The sequence below is a fragment of the Astatotilapia calliptera genome, unplaced genomic scaffold (assembly GCF_900246225.1).
Source record: "Astatotilapia calliptera unplaced genomic scaffold, fAstCal1.2 U_scaffold_1, whole genome shotgun sequence".
Classification (NCBI taxonomy): Eukaryota; Metazoa; Chordata; class Actinopteri; order Cichliformes; family Cichlidae; genus Astatotilapia; species Astatotilapia calliptera.
Window position 1 is genome coordinate 880,059 of NW_020535618.1, and position 26,345 is coordinate 906,403.

Genomic DNA, 26,345 nt, shown 5'->3' on the forward strand with positions numbered 1-26,345 from the left:
TTTCATGTATCACAACATCAGGGGTCAAAGGTGAAGTGAAAGCAAAGAAGGTGGACACAGATTCTGGCCTGGATAAGTTGTCTGCTTGAACATGCAAACAGATGCTTATTTTTCCTTCACTTCACCATTGTTGTGTTGATATTTAAAATTAAAATTTAATTAAAGGTAAACAATTTACTTTATTTCACTTCTATAACTTCATCAATGCAACAAAAACATGTTACTAATGCAAAAAAAATGCTAACTTAACGTACTAAATATCATAAATAGCCGGCTTCACAGTTACAGGATATGTCGCCGTCATTAGAGGCCCAGATATTCTTACAGATGTTTGTTTGCTTTGTTTTTTCAGTTGCTGACATTTTATATTCATTTAAGAGTAAACATGACCCTTGTGCTGCTGGAAAAAGTAAATTTCCTGATTTGGGGTTTTGATAAAGTCAGTGTCTAATATAAATGAGTTTTAAAGTTTAAAAAAGCAGCACAGCAGTGAAATGCTGCACCCTGCTGGTGAAATATATAGTTAAATTGTGCAAATACAAAAAGTAACTTTACATTTATTCTAAGGTTATTATAGTTGCCTATAACTAAATTAATGTCTGACTTAAATATGCCGAGAAAACACATGAAAATAACATCAAGCCATTCAGGACATGTCACAGATAAAGACTCTGCTTTCTGACATGCCAGAACATTAGTCACATAATGCTTTAGAAGTGATAAAAAACATGAATCACCTGCACAGTTTTATGAATTTATGGAGACCGAAACTGTTGTTCGTGTCAGGCTGTAAACATGTTTATTTCTGCTCTAAAGTTACACATCCTAACATGGGAGTCAGTGGGGAGTGACTCGCTGTTGCAGGCAGCCTCAAGTGGCTGTTAGGTGAACTGAACTGCTGTTTTTGGTAGTAAAGTCTTGGCTCTGGTCCCATTTTTTTGTTTCAAACCAGCTAGTTTTCTGCTTGATCATTTCCTTTTTCTTTGCACGAAAGTTTTATGGTACAAAGTTTGAACATTTCACTGGAACCAAAAAGGCTTGAAAGTGGGTTGATGGACCATTTTTCAAAAATGTATATTTTCAGAAGTACTTTTGCCTCACAGCAAGAAGGTTGTGAGTTCCACTTGACCACGTGGCCTTTCCGCGTGGAGTTCGCATGTTCTCCCCGTGTTTGCGTGGGTTCTCTCCAAGTACTCCGGCTTCTTCCCACAGTCCAAAGACATGCAGTTAGTGGGTTTAGTTTAAATGGTGTGAATGGTTGTCTGTATTTCTGTGTTACACTTGTCCAGTTTGTATCCTGCCTCTCACCCTGTGGTTGCTGGGATAGACTCCTAACGGTAAATATGCAAGGCTTTAATGTACTAACTGGGATTCCTGCTAAGCCTGAGAGGTTGGAGATATGGTGTCCCCCGCTGGCTGGTGGAGTTGAGCACCTACAGCATGCACTGTGGCTAGCATTAACTAGAATGCTTATTGTTAACATGGCTTTTAAATTAATGCATGCCTAGATAAGAGGCATCCTTGGGCTGGAATGGCGATCTGCAGGCACAGTCACGAACACTGTGTTCAGTCAACATGCAGCCTCTCTCCGAGCGCTCTACTGGAGTGAAATCGATACCACAGCGAGTCACAGGAAGAGATGAAGAACCGCTGACGGTTGAAAAAGTGAAAGGGGGACTCAAAAGGACTGAGAGAAAGAAAAGAAAGAGTCAGGTGACCGAGGCGCTTCCTGCTATTTCTATATACTTTATTAAGACTATGCTGAGCTGCTGAGATCTGCACATTTTACATTTGGTTCAGGTCATAGATAAATACATAGATAAAATATGACTGTAAAACGCCCTGGAGAAAGCTGAATACAACACAACAAAAATGGTTCTATAAAGGAAAAGACAGCTTTTAATTTAAATCGAACAGGATGAAATAACTCATTTTCATATGAGTATTTTGTTTATTTATTTATTTATTTATTGCTAATAGCTTTCTCTTTTTTCATAAGAAGAGTTTGAAACTAAATAATTGTAGGCTCTTATATATCTTTCTTTGTAAAAACGATAAATCAATTAAAGGCTCTAAAACGTTGTCATAATCTTACCCACCCGTCTCAGTTACATTAAAAAAATACCTTCACGGTTTTTTTTTTTGTGGTTTTTTTTTTGAAATTATGTAATTTTATCACCTCATTGTTCAAAGTTTAATTAAATTAAATTATACGCAAGACGATGTGAAGCCTTTGTGTGTTCTTAATTCTGCGTTTTGTATACAGTCAGTGAATCCACCTAAGGATAGATGACTCAAGTACTTAAGACATAAGTAAGCTGAACCTAGTCCAGTAATAAAATAAAATGTGACTCTGAAAGACTCCGTTTTCCTTTGAATTTATAAAAAAAGAGGTTTTATTTATATTTAAATTTTAATGATTTAATTAAATGTATTATTATTATACATTTTTATTTTATTTCATTGGTTTTTATTGAGCTTGTTTATTTTTTTAAATTATTTTTTATGTTTCCATAAATGTATCCTGTATCCTTTTATTTTGATAGCAACTGTGGAAGTCTTTGTTTTATGATGAATTATGTCAGAAAACCTGCGAACAGAACTTTTTATTATGTTGTACTAATGTACTATTATTAAATTCATCACTTCAGTAACGAATTTTATACACCGAGGAGTCTTAGAGTTAATTTCGCGATGAATTAATCGAGTGTTATTGACAAATGGAGGCTTTTACTTTGTAGAATCTGTTCCGTTCATGTTTGACAGTGAAGGGGGCGTGTTGTTAGCTGTTAGCCTGCGTGCTAACCGTGAGAGCTAAAGTTGACTTTCACTTTCTGAAGCTGGGATTCTTTCAGCGGGATGAACCGGGCTTCCAGGAAAACGAAACTGGACGCTGTCACCGCTGACGCTAACTCATTTTAGTTCGTAGATGTCGTTATGTAACTCTTTTTGGTGGCGATATTGACAACTTTTAGCGCAAAGTTTCGCCCCGCTTGACGTCCAAAACACGCAGGTATCTTTAGCGGCTAGCACCCTGCTAGCATGGACGGCGGCGGAAGCATGCAGAGTATTGACGAGAGGGGTGTCGAGAAATTAATGGATGACTACTTGAAATCGATCGGTTTGCATCGGAAGAAGATAGCCAAAGACGGGTCCTGTTTGTTTCGGGCTGTCGCCGAGCAGGTAAAACGGGAAAACTACAGAAAATGCTAACGTTAAGTAAGTTTTTAGCTTAGCACAGGTGAGAAGCTGGGCTTGGTCTGTTTGGTGTGCAGCTGCGATGTGCTAATGTTAGCCGAACAAAAGTTATGCCCACAAACTCTGGTTTCAGCGTAGACTCAGACCTACATCTACAAATGAATAAACTTTAAATGATGAAAAAAAATTTAATTGTGGCTTTTTTAAATCGTACTTCCGGCTTGTTTACCCAAAAGTGTCTCTGCTAGGCTTCTGACTGCAAAGGTCAGCTGTTTACAACTTCTTAACGAATTGTAAATGTAATATTTCCACAATATATGTGAGAATATTGATATTAAGTATGTCTGTTTGTGTTTATTGTTGACCTTTGACCCCTCCTGTGTAGGTGCTGCATTGCCAAAGCCTTCATACTAAAGTCAGGGCGAAGTGTGTGGAGTTTCTGAAGCAGAACAGAGACACCTATGAGGCGGTATGTACAGTGTCACCAAAATAAAACAACATCATGGGAGAGCAAAGTGGTTTTACTTTTCGAACTAGAAAGTAGATTTGTGGTAAAAAAAATAGCTGCCAGGGAGTATTTTTTATTTACTGAATTAGAATTCATAGAAAGGAGGAGAAATTTGTGTTAAAAAGAAACTGAAACCATATTGTGTGGTTTGAAAAGTAACTAAAGGGAAATAATAAACAGGTTTATTGGTTTAAGCAAATTTGTCAACCCAGTAGTCATCGGGAGGCTTTGGTGTTGATGTTCATTGACACTGGGATGTCCATGTGTCGTGAGATATTTTATTTTTATTGTAATATCTTTTGTGAACTTCTTAAATCTGTTCACACGATGATGATAAAAAACGACTACAACGAACACTGAAACTAGTCAAACTAAACTGAAACATGCAAATGCCCTGGAAACTGAAGTGAAAGTTAAAGGGTAAAACTTCAATAACTGCACTCATACCTATGAAAAGACATCAAAAAACACATAATTTAGAGTCAGTGTATCATATAGGTTGGACACTGTGTATATTTTTGTACATTACGGACAATTTCAGTTCTTTATCTGTACAGATACCCATGTATACACTTACCGGCTGCTTTATTTGGTAGTACAGGGTTGGATGCCCTTTTGCTGTCAGACCTGCTTTAATACTTTGTGGCACAGATTCAACAAGGAGCAGGAAACATTCTTCAGAGATTTTGGTTCATGTTGATGTGATGGCATCATGCTGATTTCCTGCTCAACCGCATCACAAAGGTGCTCTACTGGATTGAGATCTGTGGAGGAAAAGTGTTGAGAAAATATTCTGAACCCACTATCTAAATGTTGCAGCAGAAATCAAGACTCGCATTAGATCAGGTGATATTTCTCCAGTCCTCTGTTGACCGTTTTTGGCGAGCCTGTGTTAATTGTAGCCTCAGTTTCCTGCTCTTAGCTGACAGGAGTGTGTGCTCGGTATGGTTTCATGTGTTCTGCATACAGAGATGCTCTTCTGCATGCCTTGGTATTAAGGGTGTCATTTGAGTTGCTGTTGCCTTCCTATCAACATGAAGCAGGCTGTCCATGACATCGTCAAGGCATTTTTACCAAGAGACCTGCCGCTCACTGGATATTTTCCGTTTTTGTTTTTGTTTTTTTCGGACCTTGAAACCACAGAGATGGTTGTGCTGAAAAATCCCAGCAGATCAGCAGCTTCTAAAATACTCAGACCAACAACCATGTGCGTTCAAAGTCACTTGAATCCACTTTCCTCCCAATCCCTGGGCTCAGACTGAACTTCAGCAGGTCATCTTGACCAGTGTACATGCCTGAATGCACTGAGCTGCTGTCATGTGACCGGCTGACAGGTGTACCTAATGAAGTGGCCAGTGAGTATAAATTCAGCTGGTGACCCGTTCGTACTGATTACACACAGCATTCAAACAAAGGTGATTGTTAAACATTATATATATACTTCAACGAGGCGGCTCGGTTTTGTCCCACCCGTGTGTTATAATTAATCCTGGGAGGTGTAAACATCCCCTCTATGAGCTCTGAGGCTTCGAACTAATAAATTACATGAATAATAAATGTAGATGTAACAGGTGCTTACACCATGTCTGCTCAGCACTGAGAATTTGAACTTATATTTAGAAGTAATTTTCACTAAGCATGTGCTTGCATTCTCCATCTGTAACCTGTTATTGTAACTGAGAGGTTGTTTTAATGTATCTCAGTTTAGTTAATGTTTTTTTCACTCTTCAGAGACGTTCAGTTGTAATTTATCTTCACGATGGTGTGGCTGGTGGTTGTCGGGGACTTCACAATAAATCAAAACAAATGTGTCCCGAGTCTCAATAAGCAGATGTACCGAAGCCTCCCGACACTGTTTGTTTTGACAAATATGACGACGCTGAGCAAAGTTAATAGTTCTGGTATTTTTAGGGTTTGCGTTTCCTCTTAAAGAGCCGGACCGAGCTGTTATTCAATTGCAGTCGAGTTAATCATAAGTCTGTAAAGTAAGACAAGTAAAAACATGAGAGAATTTAAATTTTTTTTCTTTTTGTTTGTTTAGTTTAGCTTTATTCTCTTTAGTGACGTCACCCTGTGGCCTAACATTGAGAAAAGAAGCTGCTTTTGCCTCTCACACAAGCCGCAACTTCTCTATTTATAGCAGAAAACGTGTGAAAGCTCGAGCTTTCGGTCTTGTTTTAATGCATGAGCTGCACGTAATCATGATCCTGCTCGTTTCGTCGATAAATAATATAAATTACCATGTTTTATTTTTTTTAAATGTCTTGTTTTTGTTTTCAACAGCTGAGAACTGAAAGTTAGTGAGTTCACACCAAATGTGAGACAGAAAAGGCTCAAACGTTTCCTGTCTGAGCAGATTTTTGGCTGTTTTTGGACCCTCAAACTGCTGTCGAGGAGTCGATTTACTCTTCTGTGAATCACAGATCACGGTTGAGTGACTCTGCGGGTTTTCACTCCCTGAGTGACACATGAGAGGAAATGAAAGCAAAAGCTGCTGCTGGTGTTGTTTTTAATAGTGGTGATAAACTCGCTCTGCTGCAGGGCTTTACTACATTTCCCAGGGTGCCCTTCGGGCAGCTGGCAGAGCAGGAGCTGTGAGCTGCTGTCAGAATGGGGCATAGAGGTGGATCAACAGCATTAAAGCTCCACCTGTCATGTTGCTGCCTTCACTTCCTGGAGGAGTGGAAATGTTTTAGGTCGCATTTCAAAAAACTTTTAAATAATTTCTTGTGTGTGTTTGTTTGTTTTTCACTTGCTTACTTCTTAAATATCTTGATGGAGGGAGTACAGTCTGATAGATTTTTTTTTTTCTAAATTCATTTTTAACCTCCTAAGACCTGAACTCTTCCACAGCATGCATTTTTAATTTCTCTTTGATATTTGGGCACATTGGGGCCCGATGAATGTAAAAACAAAGAATTACCAGATTTTTTTCTTTTTACCAAATTTTTGTTTCTAAGAAAAATTAGATCCACATATGAGGATATTCATTTAAAGGACAGTGGCAGTATAATGTCCTCGTAAGTGGATATCAGGTCCTTGTAGAGCAAAATTGAGTATTTTGGTCTAAATAACCCAAAATGTGATGTCCACATACGTGGACGCCAGGTCCTAGGAGGTTAAAAATATCTTTCGACAGCATGTCATTGGCTAAACGTCTAAATTTAGTTACCTCTGACTGCGGTGTTTTAGGTTTTGTGTGGCCTGGTCGGCTGTAAACATGTTTATTTCTGCTGCAGAGTTAAACATGGTAACACTGGAGTCTGTGGGGACAGACTCGCGTATCCTTTAGAGGAAGTGGCGGTTTTATTTTGGCTTTGTTTTCAGCCTCACACATCATGTTTTTGTTTTTTTGGGAGAACTGAGGAAGAAAATTGCCTAAAAAAGTCACTGCTGTTTTTGTTTTGCAGTTTATTGAAGGTGACTTTGAGGATTACCTGTGCAAGCTTCAGGATCCACAGGTAAAAACACCACACGCTCTTATTGTTCTCACATGCTGGGTCATTTTAATATGAAAGCTCATAAAGTTTCTCTGTTTTCCAGCAATGGGTGGGAGAGGTGGAGATCAACGCGCTGGCCGCCATGTACAAGTGAGTGAGATCAGAGGTCTCTGAACAGAGAGCTGCACTTTAACTCGACAGAAAGCCTAGTGGGAGTTCCCACAGTGTTTGAGCTTTATTCACTGTGGATAATAAAGCTTTACGCTCACTGGCCACTTCATTAAGTATACCTATTTAAATGCTCGTTAACACAAATGTCTAATCAGCCAATCACATGAAAGCAGCTCTGTTTATGTGTGGAGAAATGGTGAAGACGACCTGCTGAAGTTCAGTCTGAGCATCAGAATGAGGAAGAACAGTGATTTCAGTGACTTTGAGCGTAGCGTGGTTGTTCGTCTGAGTAGTTCAGAGACTGCTGATCTGCTGGGATTTTCCCCGACAACCATCTCTGTGGTTTACAGAGAATAATTCAAAACTGACAGATTATGCAGAGAACGCCTTGTTTATGTCAGATTTAAGAGCAGAATGCTGATAGGAAGGCAACAGTAACCCAAATAAGCACTCATATTCCAACCAAGGTATGCAGAAGAGCATCTCTGAATGCACAACACATTAAACCATGAAGCAGCAGAGGCCCACACTGGGTGTCACTCCTCCCAGCTCCCAGTACTGGTTTCTTGAACCAGTTTATTATACTCACTGGCCTCCACAGTCACCAGACATCCAACAGAGGACCTTTAGGACGTGGTAGAAGCAGAGATTTACACTAACTGTGTGATGCTGTTGTGTCACTGAAACCACAGGAATGTTTCCAGCAGCCTTTTAAACCTCTGCCACGAAGAATTAAGGCAAACAGGTCCAGTCTGGCACTAACAAGGTGTATCTAATATAGTGGCCAGTGCAAATGTGATACTTGGATATTTTATTCACATAGTAACAATAATCACTCGTTTATGAGACATTTATGTTTTGTTTTGTTACTAAAAGCTAAAATCACCTCTGTCAGCATCCAGGTTTCAAACTAGTCTTTTTGAGTGTGTGCTGCTCAGTTCTTCCTCCAGTTTCATTGGTGCAGGTTTTGAGCAGAGGACCAATGCCGTGTGAGGTGTTTTTGATAATATGGCAGTGCAGTTTCTAAGCGCCGATAACGATGTGTGCAATGATCCTAGTGACACTGTACTGCCACCGCTCAGATGATTTTGATGAAAATGGTCGTAACTCGTTGTCTGTGGCTGTAAAGAGGCGCCACATTTACTTTAGAAGGTTTTGAAGCTAAACTTGATGAAAATCTTCTGCCCCCATGACCTGGACGCAAATGAGCAGAAGAGAATAGATGGATTATGTTTGGGTTTTTACCCCTTAGCTGTAAAAGACTGATGGGGTCATGACAAGTCTTGGAGGAGTTTGGATCTTGGTGACCTCGACCTCAAGGTCAAAGGTCAAGTTTTCTGAAAATAACTGAAGAAGGAAGTCACCAAAGATTTTCCCTTTGAGGCAGCGCTGCCAGCTGTTTTGGGAAACTGCACGTAATGAAACAAATAACGTTTCTTTTTATTTAGTTTAAAGATGTGCATTTAAGTTTTCTAAGACACCCAGACCTTCACCTTTTGTTTGGACGCACAGTCTGAGACGTTCACGGAGTTTGACGATGATCTGCTTGTGAAATGTGTGTGAACGAGGCTCGGGGGTCTTAACAGGTCGGCAACGACCATCAGTCTGTCGACACGGCAACACTTAAACCCTGAGTTAGGCTTTAAAGGGCATCTCAGTCAGATATGAAGCAGCATCCCGAGGTGGCGGTGAAATCATCCCAGGTGTGACAGCTTTGGCTCTCTGGGTCCAAACGTGCGGAAGCTCGTCCTCATTTATAGTTGGAGGAATCTGCGTTCCTGCCCCCGAGTTTAGCATCAGATGGTGAAAACGATGAGTCACCAAAGCTTCGTCATCTCATTTCATCCTCTCCTCTCTCTCTCTTCGTCTCTTTTGATCTCTTCCTGCAGGAGGGATTTTCTGATCTTCCAGGAGCCCGGCAAGCCAGCCGTCAACATCACAGGCAACAACTTCAAGGACAAGGTGAGGTGGACGCGTTCGGCCGAGCGTTTAGTTAGAGACACGATTTGCATTTCCTGTCGGAGGAAAACTTTCAGAAAATACACCAAGCTGTCAGGCGGAAGCTTTGAGACGCTAACGGCGATTTTTCAAACGACACAGCTTGTTATTTTGTCTTTACCGGACATTTTAAAGCAGGAAAAAAAGATCGGTTCATCCCCGAAGCCTTTCAGGCTCTTCTCGCTTCAGTTTCCACTCTTTTATTTACTGAAGCCGAACCGTTTGTTTGCCTCTACAGGTGCAGCTGTGCTTCCTGAACGGGAATCACTATGACAGCGTTTATCCCATCAGCCGGATCAAGAACACCGCACTCTGCCAGTGTGAGTGTCTGTGATTTCATTTGTTTGTAAAACAAGGAGAGCGGAAAAGAGTTTAACTGATCCTGCAGATCCTCTCAGGGAGGGTAATCATCACCGAAGAGAAGTCTCAGTGAATTCATAACAAACAGATGAGAACATCAATCAAAATGTGGGCACTCGGCAGAGAAAATGAGAGAACAGAGACCACATTATAAACCAAACACCACATAGTCAGTGTAAGGCTGCGGCACTCCGAGGAAACCCTTTCAGCTCAAGTCTTCATAACACTTCTTAGTCAGTGTGCAAGAGGAGCAGCGTGAGTCATTAACCACGCTGCTCAAACTGGTTTTGTCTTAACTCTGCTAAAGGTGAACAATCACAGGAGAGCCTGCAGAGCCTCTGATTCATGCTGCTGTGTGTCCAGCGTTTAACGCTGATGTCTCTGTTTGACATCTCTAACAGTCGCTGTCGTCTAATTACTGCCCGTTAATTTGATGTAACGTAAGCTTGTAGTGTTTCCTGTAGTGTAAGTTTCTGAAGTCCAGCGACCCGACTAAACTGACACTTTGCAGCATAAACACAGAAGTTAAACTCAGTCTGTGAGCAGCTCGCAGGTGTCTGCTGACTCAGAACGTTTTCTGTACTACAAACTAGATTCACTTCACTCACCCTGTCACAGACACACATTCATGCAGCACTATCTAACATTACAACACAGTCAAAACGTGGGGGTTCAGGATACTTGGACCAAAGGAACAGACTGATCTTTCGATCTTCTGGTTGGTAGATGCTTTACTGCCTGAGCCCTCGTATCACTTTCCCCCTTAAATCTTCACCTCGGGATCGTCTATCAAACGTATTTGTTACCTCTGATGTGAAGGTCAAGTTTTTCATGTAGCGTTCTGTCTGTGAACACGATATCTCTAAAAGTGGTGAAACCTTGTAGGGGTGTAGAGTGGGGTCGTGGCCCACATCCACCCAGCGTGTCTCACTGAGTACCAGCTCAAACATAGTTCAACATGGCAGCCCGAAACTCCCCTGACGTCATTTGTGTGCGACAGAAACACAACACAGCAATGGAGGACGTCAGGGTGATGGTACGCCTGCTGCTAAAACCCACCTTGTTGCTGGACCACGATGTTGTGGTGCAGCCGTCTTCCTCATCGTCGGGTTTCAAAAATTCTTGTGAAGGCGTTACGCTCGTGACTCACGTGGTGTTTTCACTTCTTGGCCAATCAGTGACATTCTGTCTTTTGACGTCACATTTTCGGAGTGAAACCCTGGCTGAGTAGGTACCGGATAATACCAGCTAATCGCCACATGGGCCGAGCAGCAGGTATACCTGCACCCCGATGCCCTCCATTGTTGTGTTTGTGTCGCGTACAAAGAGCTTGTGGGGCTTCGGGCTGCCTTGCTGTAACTGCTTCGCCTACATTGAGGTTTCGCTCAGTTGTAATAGAAAACGACTGAAACAAAGTAGAGTGAAGCCAAGTAGATGCCAGTGGAAAAGAGACTACAGGCTATTCTTCATACAGGCCCACAGCAGGGGTCTGATGCTTTGTTAAAAAGGTGGCAGTCAAAGTCGAGGCTCGCCCAACATGACAGTCTTGTATTATTATGTGATTGTTCATCATAATCAATCCATCCACTTAAATGCAGCCTGCAAAGACAGTAAGTCAGTGATTACAGTTTAATGAAACTGGATGAGCCCACAGAGCGTGGGTTACCCATTCACTCACTTTTTTTTTTTTTCTTGGTTCAAATATTGAATTTCTGTCTCGCCTCTTATCAAAAGTTAGACTTCAGGCTATAATTAGACCTCCTGTGATTCACACGAACACGGCAGCAAACCCCAGAAAAACCCTCATCCCGAGTCTCTGTGTGGTTCTCCTGCAGCCGTCCTGTACGAGCTGCTGTACGAAGGCGTGTTTAAGGTGGACCGCAGCTATTTGGGTTCCTGTCAGCGGATCGGCCGACCCGCCGACCTCCTGAGCGACGACTGCATGCCCGCCTGCCCCAGCAGTGACGACTCCGACCTGGATGTAGACGAGGCGCTGTGGTAGGAAACTGGCATCAAGCAGCGGTTTATTCACCTGCATGATAACTTTTACTGTGAAGGGAAATGAGTCAAAATCCAGCACCTTGTGCCTGATTTTTAGTAAACGAGCACTCACACTTCATTTTTATTTACTGGAAGTGAATTCACAGGCTGCTGGTTTTGTTTACTTCCTCATCGTTATTGATTTACTTTTGTATACTAAAAACTGATTACCTACTTATTTGGACATATTGACACTTTATTTCCTTTGTAAGTGTTCTCAGCTCCTTTTATCAAACACAGTAAAACTTTAAGGCTTTAATAATCTCATGATGTCTGTTTTTGTGTCTCAGGGTGGAAAATGGAACCAGCCCTACCTCCACAAAGCACAACCAAAGCTACAGGGTAACATTCATAAAACACATGTTTTATAACAACCACACAGGGTAGTACTGTCACTGAAGTGTGTGTGTGTGTGTAACAGGGCCGTGGGCGTGGGCTGCCTCAGAGGGTGAGGCGATCTTTGAACCCAACATTGCTCAGAAATGTGGAGTACGATGTCTGGCACAAGTCCAAGAGAGGTGACACACACACACACAGACACACACACACACACACACACACACACACACACACACACACACACACACACAGAAAAACAAAGCATGCGTCTAAAAGTAGTCAGATCCCAGGGCGATGTCCAAAGAAACGACCTGCTTCACTATCAGTTTGTCGTGTGTAAGTTCACGCGAGGTCAACGTTACGATGAAACATGTTTGTTGAACATTTTCACAGGATAAAAATAACTAGAGCAACACGAGTTTAAAAACTAAGTAAAAATTAAATACACATTCTTGTGTTTACACATGTGCGTGGGCTGGAGGGATGTGTGGTATGCAGCACATTAAAGATGTGAGTGGTGTAAGCAGCAGTCTGATGGTCACGTATGGGTCAAGAACACTTTCATAAGTTATAAGAACGTCCGGCTGCTTGGAGGGGTGACTGAAGACGAGCAGACCAGAACACTGCTTAAAAGTAAAGGCTGGTTTGCATCGGTTATAACCGGCCATGTTGGTGGTACTATTTCCTACAGTGGTCTGACAAAAGCAAACGCGAGGATCGTTTAGTTGGGAATTTGGCTGAGCTGAGAGCAAACCGATGTGAGCAGAGAGAGGAGACACTGGTTCCTGTGGTGTTGCAGGCACGCCACTGTTAGAAATATGCTGGGAGTGCATGATGTGTATCTGTGCTGGTGCATCACACCTGAGTGAGTGCTGGTAATGTGTGGTAAGCTCCCACTGAAACCACAGGAAGTGCTTCAGGTTTCTCAGGTGTTACTGTGGTGCTGGATAAATGCTGGGAAACCCTGTCAGCTGCAGAGGTCACAATCACATTACGTATAAATATAGACTCAAAGGAGACAGTTTTATATTCATTAAACTAACTCAGACTTCAAATAGCAGCGCAGACTCACTGTTGAGATTTGTCGTCTTGGGCTTGGTTTTCTTTCGGGGCTGCTTCAAACTGCCCGCTGATCGTCAGACTGTAATGTTCAATGTGGACGCTTTACAGAGTTGAACGTTTGGGACAACTTGCAGTTATGGACTTTGTATTGAACTCTCTGCACACCAATGGGATTCTGTTGGGATGTTCCCAAGGCTATGACCCTGCTGTGAAGCGCCAGTTATGCTGACACGGTTTATCAAAGCTGTCATTCACGGCTTTGATCCTCTACTGACTTTTGGATGGCGTCCTTCGTACATCAGTGATTATATAATATAAACTAAACTCCTTCACATGTCGAACATGTAAAATTAGTCAGACTCGCCTGATCTTAACTACAGCTGTTAACGCTGACTGCATCACTTCACTGGGCAGATTTGAGGCTTTTATTTTTTCAAACCATTTTGTAATCTTTTTTTCAAACACGAATAAACAGATCTGACCAATCAGAGCGCTGCATTTGGCAACAAGTCCGGGTCAGCCGGCTCTCTGAAATTATTTCTTTGCCAACAAGAGTTCATATTCCTCACGGCACGTCGGGGCTCGATGTCAACTACATTTTTACCTCTTGGCCGTAACTGATCAGGTCATAACCCCAGTGGACCTGCAGGTGAGGTGGACACCTGAGTTTGTGACTGCAGTAATGCGAGAACGAGGCATGAATCCTGATGAGGTCAGAGGGCAGAAGTGTTGAGGCTGTGTACAATTTTAACATCTACTAAGAGAATGACTGGTACTGGCTCTGAGCGCCGTCCCGGCTTGTCGATGAGGCGGGACGTCTGTGCCCAGCCTGATCGTTAAAGCGGAGGACCACTGCTCCACTTAGCTGGACACAGCTGTTGGTGGCAGGCAGCAGCAGCTGGATGTGATAACCTGTGTTTAAATATGCAAAACAGTGGCAGCGTAGCAGGTGGTGCAGAAGCTGAAAGTGTGACAATCAGCCCTGTTTTTGGATTTTGTAGGAAGATTGAAAACAGACGTCAGGCTGGGGATAAAAGATCTGAAGGGGAACTCTGAACACTTTTTGGACTCAAAGTGATCAGAAAATCATTTTTTAACAAAAGTTAAAAGTGAATGTTTCACATTTTATTTTCTTTTTTTCTTTTAGCCCAACAGAAGCTGGATTACTGCATCGCTGCTGGGATGCAGTTCACTGTAGGAGACCGCTGCCAGGTGTGTGTGTGTGTGTGTGTGTGTGTGTGTGTGTGTGTGTGTGTGTGTGTGTGTGTGTGTGATCCTCCTCGAGTGCATGTTTCACGCTGTTTGTGCGTCACCTGCAGGTTCGTCTCGAGGGAACCAATCGGCTTTACAGCGCCGTCATCAAGGAGGTGCCGGCCAATAACCAGCCAGTGACCGTTTACATAGAAGATCTGGGCAGGAAGTAGGTTGCACTAACAGCACGCACACACGCTCAGTGTCGTGGAGGTTGCACAGACGTGACAAATCTTGTTATGTGTGTTTTAAGGCAGGTGGTGCCTTTGTGGAGTGTCCGCCCTCCCAGTGATGACAGCGGGTGGAGCAAGGTGGGCAACCGTGACAAGAGGCTCAGCAACGGGCACGGAGGAGGTGAACACGTGCGCGCACACGTATGTTACAGGTTTATTGCATGAGTGCAGTCTGTGGAAACTCTCTTTCTCCTTCAGAGTGGGAGGAGCGGGGGAGAGGCCGAGGAAGGGGGAAGTCCGTCGGGCCATCGTCGTCCTCTGGTTCTCAGGCAGCGGCGCCGGGCTCAGGGGGCCGCACGCTGAAGCAGCACTCCTGGCCCCCGCAGGCCAATGTAGAGGAGCAGGGCGGGGCCAAAACCAGCAGGTGTGTCATCTCTGTTTGTATACATCAGTGCTGGATCACACAATGACACGATCACTGAACCCCTCCTTCATAATCTTCCTCTATGGTTTATATAAAGCATAAATATCATTTTGAGCTCGATTATTAGTTTATTTATTTTGTAGTTCTTTTCATTTTACGCTGCTGTTGTTGCTCTTTGGATTAAATAAAGTTCTTCTGCGTTTCTGTGTCTTTCTACAGGAAGTCCGTGGGTGCGGCGGAGGTGGCGTTCGGCCTGACAGAGGAGCAGCGATTGGCCAAAGAGGAGGAGGAGAGGAACGTGGCGTTGGTGGAGATCCAGCTCAGAGACGAGCACAGCTTCCCCGCACTGGGCGTGAGTTCACATGAGGCTGATTTCATGATAGGTGCAGATAAACCTGAACGTCCTGCTGAGGCTGGGTCGGCCGGTTTGAACCCTTTTAGAAAGGCAGCGAGCTGATGTTTAAACATCTGGGGCCAGATTCACTGACGATTCCCAGACAGCGCAGAGAGGTGTTCAGTTTTACGGCTGAACGCAGACGTTTTAATATCGAGAACAAAAAGATGAGACATGAGACTTTTTTCTTTCTTTGTTTTAATTACATTAAATAGTAGAGTTAGCAGAAAAAAACTGTGTGTTGCAAATATTCTCCTCCACACTTTTATTTTTCTCCTGTTTTTTTTCCCGTTTTTCTTTTCTTCACTGCTTCTGCTCCTCCTGTCAGCTCTGGCTTTGCTGTGTTACACATGTGAACAATATTAAAAACACCAACAAGAGGACGGGATTATAAGGCACATTAAGCGAAACAAAGCAGTCAGATAAATCAAACTTTATTAAACTCATTCTTCTTGCTTCCTCCACTTCTGTACCATTGATTCATTAATGTTGAATTCTCTGGCAGCGGCTCTATTCCCATGTTGTTGCAGTATATTAATGACTAACCTCGTATTGTGGATGGATTATCTCAGTTGTTCTCCTGGCTGAAGTTTGGTCCGTTTACAGCATCCTGCCATGCGATTGCATTTGTTTCTAACCATGAGGAACCTTAACGTTAACTTTTATAAGTGGAAAAGTGTTAGTGTTCGTCCTCCAGCTTCACTGTTTATGTTATGCTAACATAGCTGTGTCGCTAGCGATCACGTAGCACATCATTATATACCAGCTAGCCCAACTTCAGTAACCCTACAAACGTCACTGCTGTTTAGTTTCCTGTCTTCATTTATGTTGGAAGTGATAGCAGAGCTGTACGTTTGATTTTTTTCAGAAATCTCTCAGTCAGAACATGCTATATCATGCTTAGGTAACTAGCGAAACTAGCGAGCTAACTTCCGCTAGCTTCTTGCTAACTTCTAACTCCGTTAAATGTAATAACTTTTGTTTTCATGGATGCCTGGAAGTTAAACTTCATAGTTACACCTGGTAAAGCAGCAATGCTGATCGTTTTATTAAAGATGAAAGAATTTAGACAGTTTTTAACTCTAAGTGATGCTGCAGTGTTGTTTGACCTGAAGCATACGGAGTTTAGGACCCAGATTACTCCCAGATTTAAGAGCATCTTAGTCCGAGAAATACGACAATAACGACGGCCACTTGCATGTTCTGCAAAAAAAATGTGCTTTGTCGTGTATCTGATGGACAAACACCAAACCAGTTCCACATCACGGAAGTTGCACCATTTTTACAAACCAATTCTGGTTCATCTGTTTCACTCAACAATCGGCCATGTGCGTATGAAAACAAAGGCACTGCGCATGCGCGTTTTACTCCCATCCTATCGCAGCCTACAGAGAAAAGCAGACCCAGACATGCACATGAAACGGGGTCAGTGCCTCTCACGTGATCGTGTCACTGTGCTCTCTTTGTAAATACCAGCAGTGTCTTGTTTTTGTTTGCGCTGATGCAGCGTGTTGCTAAACATGGCCGCTGGTGGTTACTGAAAACTTCAACAGGAAATTAAAGCAGAACAAATCAAAGTCTCCTACAGAAGCAAGCAAGAGGTGGAAACTCATCTGTAAGCTGGAGAAACAGAAGCCGACATGGATTCTGACCTGTCGAGGAGCCTGCAGGCGCCGTGTCGTAGTTTACTGAGAGTTTTATGTTTATTTTCTACCTCGCTCACCTCTGACTGCCAGACAGGAGTGTTACTCACATTTACAGACACTATTTTCACTGCTTCGTTTCCTCTCCTTCATTTTCCTCAGTGTTGTGTTTCTATGTCGAAGTATTGATGTGGACTCGGGGAATAGTGCATTGATGGGATACAGAGAAAACACACAGCAAGTGGCCCATATGGTAAAAATGTTTAATGAGCTCCAGGCTCGCTGTTAGGACATGTAAAAGTCTGAAAATGTTCCTCAGAGGCTGATACACGACGCTCCGGGAAGGATGAGAGTTTGGATTTAATTCATCATGCTCACGCTGTTTCTTGTTCAGCAGATGTTTTTTAGTTTTTAATGTTTCTAATGTTTGTTTTTCTCCCCTCAGTCTCAGCCGGGGACGCAGGGAGAGGGAGGGAAGAGGAAAGGAGAGAAGAAGCGATCTCAGAGGAACAAGACGGTGAGTTCAGACCACAAACGGACACAAACAGGGAGACATGTTATGATGCAGAAACGCTCTCAGGGCCATTTCCTCTGGTCCGAATCAGCTGATGAGTTTGTAAACTTGCAGCTTTTCCCTCGCAGTTTCGTTTGTTTGCACACAGCGAAGTCCAAGCGGACCAGAATGCATCACTACAAACTACGTGAGAGCATTTCAGTCTGCTCATTGGCCTGATGCGTCTGGTGTGGAAGCAACTAAAGTAAATACAGGAAGAAGATGCTGTGTGAGAAAATGGAGAATTGATTCATTTCCCAGCTAGTTGGTATCCCGCACAGACCGCTGCACATCTGTAGGACCTTCCAGCAGAGAATACAAAAGAACACAAGCTTACGGGGCGTGCTGTAGCTCAAGCTTATAGTAGTTGGTTTGGATCGCGTTCACACCATAAACGAACCGCTGTGTTCGTTGTGAACTGTACTTTGGAGGTTGTGTTCTCTGTACAGTGTTCACATCTGCACAGCCTCGTCAAAAGGGGAAAACTAACCAGAGTTTGATTTAAACAGACTAAACACCCTAACATTAATCACCAGCACAAAAAGGCACCGCATGGTATGTGACATTGTTCACATTCAGCTGTGAATGATTTCGCCTGCTCAGTTAGTGCGTACATGACTGTTAATGGGAGCAGCCGGTGAACATTCCTGTCTTCATTTAAGAGGTTTAATGCAACGATCTGCATTTAAAGTTAAAAGCATCCTGGTGCTGAGGCTCAGTGATACACTGATGCTAACTTTATTTGTAAAGCACCTTTCACACAGACGACTGACAGAAGAAAAAGGGATGAAAGAAAATAATCAGCAGTGACACGAAACTCAAATTAAAAACACAAAACATCAAAGAAATTAAATTAAAATGGAAAGGCCTGCAAGTAGAATTAGAGTACATGAAATTAAATTGAGAACAATTAGAAAATGAGATGAAATGCTAATAAAGAAAATCAAATTAAAAAGCCTATCAGGAAGCTTTGTAGGAAAATTACATTGCTGAATAAAAACTAAAATACTTAGAAACTAACAACAATAAAACAGAAGATGAATACAAAACACAAGTTAAAATAAATTAAAATAACTAATCGCACGCTGTCAGCTCGTGAGGCGTTTGCCGTCCTCTGAAAACTACGTACGCCACAGCATTCAGGAGCTTGTAGGACAAACGTTCTTTGAGACTGTCCTTCCCTCACATCACTGTGGACCAGTTTTGACCTGATGTCTTTACAACGTTGCTTCCAGTCATTGAGGTTTACAGATGGTAATTTATGCAAAGCTCTTAAGTTTTCACCACAGCCCTCCATGGACTTCATGGTTGCTTCGTTTTTTTAGCCATTCGGTTGTAATTTGGCTTGGACCATCGTCCTGTTGCATGACAGTGTTTGTGTGTCAGACAGCTGACGGGGGCCTACATTTACACAGAACACTTTTGCATAAAGATGGCTTCATGTATGACTCAATGACTGGTGCCCAAATCATCATCGCTCCACCACCGCGCTGACTTTGTTCAGATGTAACATAAGCTGTGCTGCCATGCTCTTTAAGAGAGACGGCAATCGTTCCAACGAGAAACGATGTGAGAGTGAGACCATGAGGTGATTTTTAAATCGGTAAAAAACCTCTGAAAATGAGAAAAAGCCTATGAGTGCACGAGTTCTAGTTTGCTTCGTACCTGGGACTTCAGTAAGGAAGCTCTATGAAGAATGTGGTCACTCCATATATGATCTATCAAATCTGAAGTTTCCACCTGACCCCAGAAGCTGAGCAGCTGTTTTTTTTCTGTGCATTTGGTCGTTGAAATGTCACCTGAGACCTTCAGGGACCGTCTGGAATTTAAAACCTGTAGTCTGATCGCTGCTGCTCTGTCCTTTTACAGAAGAGCCCCGTTGAAGATGTCAGAGCTCCGTCTCCTTCTGCCCTGGACAAACCCACACCCTCCACCCCACCTCTTACAGCAACCTCTACAACCACTACACCTGACACCATGACCAGCCCCGCCCTTCCTGCTGCTAAACCTTCTGACTCCACCCCCTCGGGGCTGAATTTTGTCAAGGCCTTGATGCCAAATGCGAGCCCCTCTGTCAGCCTGCCACTCACTTCTGTAGCTCCGGCTGCTAAAACAAACACACCTTCCTACGCCTCAGCCACTGCTGCGCCGGGCTCTCCTCCTCCTCCTGCTGCTCCTCCTGCTGCTAAACCTTCTCCAAAAGGCGAAGCACCGCTGCCTCCCTCTGTCCCATCATCTGCCTTCTCCTACAGCACCCCCGTTCTCCCCGCAGCTTCACCCACCTCCTCCTCATCCTCTAAACTCCCCCCTGCATCTGTTCATCTTCCTAAGCCAACCACCTCTCCTCCTCCTTCCTCCTCAGTTCCTCCTCCCACTTTCATCACTCCCATTGCTTCCCCACCCACAGCTGCACCAGGCTTCCCCGCCGCCCGCTCCTCTCCACCTATCACTTCTCTCCTCCGCTCTCAGACTCCACCCTCCTCCTCCTCCTTAATTCATCCTTCAGCTGAAGTCCGGGAGGCTCCACCTGCTCCACCTCCAACCACAAGTAAGAAATCTGTTCAGTTTCAGGCTCGTGTCACAGTTTAGACTGCAGGCTGTCCACAGAAGTAAATACACAGATATCCCCAGACTGACACAGAGTAGCAGACTTTCAGTTTAAACCAGTAAAAACTATTTTTAAGTTTATTTTGGGGGTTAAAATCCTTTTGAATCAGATGCGCCTTTCAAAATAAGAGCTTTGTTTATTACCATTCCAGCATTTTGGGGGTTGCTCAGGTGGTTCAGGCTCTGGGTGTTTAGTAGTAAACAATTTAAATGATGGCTATAGCCAGTGTGGCTAGGCTTTTTGGGGCTAGTACCCAGCTAACAGTGAAAGTGGCCACACCCCTTATAATTCTCAACTGTAAGCCTTTATAAAACTCCAGCAGGTGACGTATGAAAGAAGAAAATAGAGGTAGAGTTGTTCTGAAGGGTGAAATGATCCAAAGGATTTTTGTACTGTGCTGTAACAGGTTTATTTCTGTTGTTGGGAAATTGAAGATTGTTTTTCAGTTTTCAGCGAGATTTTAATAAACATAAAGTGAAAATCAGTAACGTGATTAACAGACAACAAATATATTTGAAGTTTAATTGAAAGATATGTTCTCACCCCTTAGTTTGTGCTTAATTTTGACTGTTTTGTATTTTTTTAGGCAGATAATTGGTAAATGTATCAGCAGCTGGCACGTCAGTAATTTACTTTGGTCTTCATGTCTTCTCTCTTTCTTTCAGATTCTTTACCAAATACTGGAGGCCCTCTGATGGCATCTCAGGCTTTCCAAAGTGAAATTCCTCCACCTGAGGTCCAGACCCAGGTCTCTGTGCCCTCAGCTGAGGAACAAGCAGAGTCTTCTTTACCCCAAATCCAGACTGAAAGTCAGGCTTCTCTACCACAAATCATGGGCCCACCCATGATGCTGAGCGAGCCCCAGGATCAGCCGCAGTCTGGCACAGAGGCACCTGTCCTGCCTCAGACTGACCTCCAGCCCCACATTCAGACCTCTTATCCCACTCCTGTGGCTTCCTACCCCCAGGCCTCCCTTCCCCCCCCCCCCGCCCAGGCTCCTCACCCTTCCCAGGTCCCACATCCCTCCCTTTCTCTCTCTGCCTCCACCATTGTTCCCCAGACCCAAACCGAAGCCCCACCACAACAGCACCAGTCTGCACCCGAGTCTCAAGCTCCACCTGCCTCCGAGAAGCTATCCCCACCTCACCCCCCTCATACTGCTCCTCCTCAGCCCCTCCCCGGATCCGTCCCCCTGCAGCAGATGTCCCAGCTCTACCAGGACCTCCTTTATCCCGGATTCCCCCAGGGAGAGAGAGGCGAGATAGCTGCGACTCCAAACCTTTCTTCCAACAAGTCCGGGGACGACCTGCCCACAGGTGAGCCACACCAAAGAGTCCTAAGATGATAAATAACCACGTCAACTGTCGCCATAGAAAACTGAACAATCAGATCAGCCATCAGAGCCATGCCTGTGTCGTGCTCTGAGACTCACAGCTCTATATTCAAAGACGGTGCTGACTGTCAAAGTAAAACGAAATAATGAAAAAAATTAGGCATGACAGAAGTGTTTCAGCAGATTTGAAAACATGAGAAAATATCCACATGCTTTAGTTTAATCAGCACTGGATGTCCTACACGGACTCCCTCAGCGGGAAACACCTGTCCTTCCACAAAAACTGCTTTTGACCCATTTAGGCAAAGAAAATACTCACAGATGTGCACGAAGGCCACCATACAGGCAGGGTCAGACATAAAGAACATGCTGGTGCTTCCCTGTGAGACGAAGCAGCTGAAATAGACTAGAGATGAGTTTTGTATGTTAATGGTCAGTGTTTTCATGGAGCAAAAGTAGAGGCTGCGATGTGTCAGCGCAGTGAGCAACACCATGAAAGAGATATCTGATCAGGATTTTGTATCCTTGTGTGTTTTTTGTTTTTCTCCTCAGACGTCAACATCTTGAGGTTTTTCTTTAACTTGGGCGTTAAGGTAAGACGTAAGCCTGGACCAACAGACACACAAACGCACACCCACAAGACACAGACCAGGTTTGGAGAAGAGGATTGAGAGTTGTGTTAAAGTAAAAGCCCATCATCTCACATTTCCTGTTAACAAGTTGATTCATCGTGTGCTGTATTTTGGGAACATTTGGAATAAAAACAAAAAAATACAACCACGTAAACAATGACTTCTGATGCAGCATGCCCAGTTGCCTAGCAACAGGTATTGTTTACACAGATTTTAATGTGGTAAATTATGAAAAAATAATGCCAAGCACTACAAGATGTACTTTAATTTTGTTAAAATAAAAGTTATTTTTGATGCACTTTTAAGTAAAATAACGAGGGGCTGATGCTGAGTCCTGCCTCTGCTCTCTTCCTCTACAGGCCTACTCCATGCCCATATACCCACCATACCTGTACCTCGTCCCCCTGCAGCAGGCCCATGCCATGCAGCCCAAGCCATCTTCCCGTTCCCCGTCCCCACAGTGCCTTCCCTCTAACACCCCCAGCAACACCCCCACCAACCCGCAGGAGGGCTATCCGCCTCACCAGTACCCTCCCACTGTAGCACCGGTGCCCTCTCAATATGACAACCAGGCTGCGCTCGATGAGCCCCCCGGTCCGGCTGAACCCTCCTTCAACCAGGCCAGGTACCCCATCACCCAGCCACAACCCCCCAGGATGCCATGGCAACAGATGCCTGCACGAAACCCAAGCTACTCAGTTGGGTATCTTTCCCCACCTCCACCGTACTCGGGTCCCCCGCCTTCATCTCAGGGTTACCACCCAAATCAGGGCGCGGGGGTCCCGGTGTACCCCACAGCCATGGGTCCGTACAGCCCCTCCTCTCTGGCATATCAAACTGCATCCACCCACCAGGAGCTCCAGGTGAGCCAGGGGGCGATGCAGCAGCACCAGCTTCAGGCAATCAACGGGGACACGATGCCTGGCCACGGGAACATCCACATCTCCAGTCCTCTGGAGAGCGCCGCTGCGTCTAACATTCCCACTACCAACAGTAACCGATCAGTGATGGTCCCATCCAATTATAGTAAGCAGGAATTCTGGGAGATGAAGTCCTTACATTTCAAAGTGTTATGGCTTTCTTTTAACTGTCAGGTGGAAAATTTTTTAATTCATTTTGTTTCCATGATAGGCTTCAAGAGAGATCCGGGGGAGAGTTTGCCACGAGCAGTGCTCCTGGTGGATCCGCCACTTAACGACATGCCCATAGTACGTATATTTCTGAGCAACTTGATAACCTAATCAAATTAACTTCGGGTTTTGATTTTGAAACTAATATCTAATAAGTAGTTAGAAGTGGCTTTTATCTTTAAAAGATCACTGAAAGGCATCCTTCAATTTCCTGTAAGCAGGTGTTGGCTTTTATTATGGAAATCTGACAGTTTCCATAATGTGTCACATTTCTGAACTCCCTGGTAGCTTTTCATAACAAAGTGATTTGTTTTAAAAGTTGTTACGTCAAATAATCTTGATGAGATCTTAAGAAATTGAGATCCCATCAATTGAGATCCCCCCCCCCCCCCACTAAAACCCATCCTTTAACATCCTGTTAACTAACTGGCTCTTAGTATGTAAATCTGAGTGTTTAAAGAAACCAGTTAAATTTCTCTACCCTGTGGCTTTTATTAGAGAAAGTCTGACATTCCAGAGCGTCCTGGTAGCTTTTTATTACTAGGTGTTTTATTTTGAAAGTCATGCTGCATCATATCCTCTTGTAACAGGACCTCCTTCTGTCTCGCTCTCAGGTTGCTCTGCTTTCTGATCCACACTTTAAGGACATCTCCATGGGAGCTATGAAAGGCAGCAGCAGCAGCCCCGGCTCTCCGTCGCAATACCGTCCCCGGAAACCAGTCCATGCCACCAACGTGTATGAACAGAGCCAGAGGGGCAGCTACATGAAGCCTGTCACCATGACGGACAATCATTCTGTGGGCTGCAGCACGGAGGATGACTGGGAGGAGGTGGAGGGGTTTAAAACGATGGTGCCAAACTACAGAGGGCAGAGGAGGCCCTACAGAGGAAGAGGAGGGAGAGGAGGCAGAGGAAGGGGTGGCTACGATCCAACCAGGGACGTGTACAGGAGTAGACAGGAAAGAGATATGGGGGTAGGGTATAACTATATTCAGCCTAACCCTGCCCACATGGGATGGGCTCGCGAGAAACGGTATTAGCTCTGAGCCAATGAGAGAAGAGGACACAGGTGGTGATTTTTTTTTTCTTTCTTTCTTTTGCTTTTTTCTGGAGATCTGATTGGTGTAGACCGGCAGCCATGGAAATGCAGTGTGGACCCGAGTCGGAAAATCTAAAACTCCATTTGTGTTTTGCTGCCTCTAAATCAACAAGCTTATTGCTTTGTATCAAAACATAAACACTATCCTCCTCTTTTCTTTTAAGTGCATTAGCATAGCATGTTAGCACTATTTCTTATCACTCAGACGAATGGATTCAATGAATGTCGAGCTCAAAGTTTGTTTACGAGGATTGTGAATGATTTAAAAAAGTTACCCACTGTGTTGACATGATGAATGTATGGGTTTCTTTACTGGTTGTGTTTGAGATTTTGGGAAATATGTTTATTAGCTTTCTTGCCTGAGAGGAAACGCTTTCATGTCTGTGGCAGTTTAGCTTAGCTTAGCATAAAGCAACGGAAAATCAGCGAAGACTTTGTTTTTTTTAATGTAGCAAAATGCTACTCAATCTAATGACACTGGCATAGAACAATACTCATTTCATAAAGATATATAGTAAAAAAGGCATAAATTACCATTGCTATATAAATACATTTTAGTAACTCTCTTAAAACCATACTCTCCCCTCTATTTCTATTATCACAGTTTAATGCTAGCAGCGGGAAATCAGTTATGACTGTAAAGTATAATTTTCTATGATCTATAAAAAAAAAAACTTTCATAAAACCATACTCTCACTTGTACATATAGTTATTTAGCACAGCTTAGCAAAGCTTGTTAGCTAGCTTAGCAAAAAAAACCTTGAGGTATAAAGTAGCATTTTCCTATTTCCTATATAAATCAATCTTTTAGTAACTCTCTTAAAACCATATGTTTTTTTTTTTGTTTTTTTTTAATCTTTCCACTCCTATTTTTACATCATGCTAGTTAGTTGAGCACAAAGCAGTGGGAAAAGCCATGACTGTCGGGAGAAAGTTAGCATTTTTGTATATAGATAACATCTAATAAGTTAAACCAAATTTTTTCCCACTTTAGTTTTTACACACAGCTAGCTAGCTTAGCACAGGTGAGCCCGCCAATCCCCAGATTCAGTTTTTGCATACAGTAACAAGCTTTAAATGGGCGTGCTCGCCTAGCTGTTTGTGCCCATGTCTCTATGCTAAGGTAAGCACAGACACAAAGCGCTCTGTCTGCTCCTCTCTCTAAAATTATTTACAGAAGTCTTCCTCTGATGAGTCAAAGATAAATTTGTCGTGTTTGTTTTTTATGTTGTTAATACTGGGAGCTCAGTGGATCAGTGCGGGGGGAGCAAAAAGCCAAGGGGAGCGGGCTGGAAAGGAGTGTAAGAACTGCTGCTGCTGTTAGTGCCCATCAGGCTGTTGGTCACTGTGAGTTGTGCTTGGACATTTTTCTTTCAGGTCCGTCTGCTGGTTTCTGGTCGTCTAGCCTCAGATCCAGTGCCTTATGTTTGCTGAGTTTACTTCTCTGTGCTCGGAGAAACACTGCTGTATAGAACAAAAATGTGCTGTTTGGATTTGATTTTCTGTGTGGTTAAATAAATAAACCTTTGGCTCAGATGCTGCCTCTGGAGCTGTTGGTTGATTTTTGGGTGAATAAAATTTCAGAATCTTTTAGCATATTATTAGCATATCGTAGTAACTATTGCAATGCACAACAAACTTCAGTGAAGTGCCGTGAAGAACTGATTCAGGTCATCAAACTTTATTATTAGACAAAGATAACATGAGTAAGTACAATGTGCAGTTTTTAAATGATGCAATGAAATCTCTGATTAACTACCTTGTTTTGAAAAGCTTAGCTCAATGTCACTTTTGGGCAGGCTCAACTTGAGAACAAGGGAACGTAGGAGTTTCATACTAAAAATCTCAGTGACCATAACCTCAATGCCAAGTTTTCTGAAATTCTTGTGACAGTGATAAGTCAAGGAGGAAGTCACCGCAAACATTACCATTTCCTTTTCTCTGTCTGCCACAAGGCTAACTCAGAGGCCTGCTTTGAATCCACCCTGA

The 26,345-nt window shown here is 43.4% G+C and overlaps 1 protein-coding gene across 1 annotated transcript; it reads left to right on the top strand.

The window, feature by feature from the left end:
- The first annotated feature begins 2,769 nt into the window (after positions 1-2,769).
- otud4 (OTU deubiquitinase 4) lies at positions 2,770-25,905 on the top strand. Its single transcript, XM_026160305.1, has 21 exons — positions 2,770-3,183; positions 3,584-3,667; positions 7,117-7,167; positions 7,250-7,296; positions 9,207-9,279; positions 9,554-9,635; positions 11,511-11,673; positions 12,006-12,057; positions 12,137-12,233; positions 14,264-14,328; positions 14,436-14,536; positions 14,621-14,721; positions 14,799-14,964; positions 15,184-15,316; positions 17,447-17,518; positions 19,424-20,102; positions 20,828-21,478; positions 22,048-22,088; positions 22,487-23,153; positions 23,259-23,335; positions 23,872-25,905. The coding sequence occupies exons 1-21, from the start codon at positions 3,043-3,045 to the stop codon at positions 24,295-24,297; spliced, it is 3,969 nt and encodes a 1,322-aa protein (XP_026016090.1). The 5' UTR covers positions 2,770-3,042; the 3' UTR covers positions 24,298-25,905.
- The last annotated feature ends 440 nt before the right edge of the window (positions 25,906-26,345 follow it).

Coding starts and splice junctions, on each gene's coding strand:
- otud4 (XM_026160305.1), top strand. CDS start 3,043: ATGGACGGCGGCGGAAGCATGCAGAGTATTGACGAGAGGGGTGTCGAG. Junction 7,297..9,206: donor GCGCTGGCCGCCATGTACAA/GTGAGTGAGATC, acceptor CTCTTCCTGCAG/GAGGGATTTTCTGATCTTCC. Junction 9,636..11,510: donor GAACACCGCACTCTGCCAGT/GTGAGTGTCTGT, acceptor GTTCTCCTGCAG/CCGTCCTGTACGAGCTGCTG.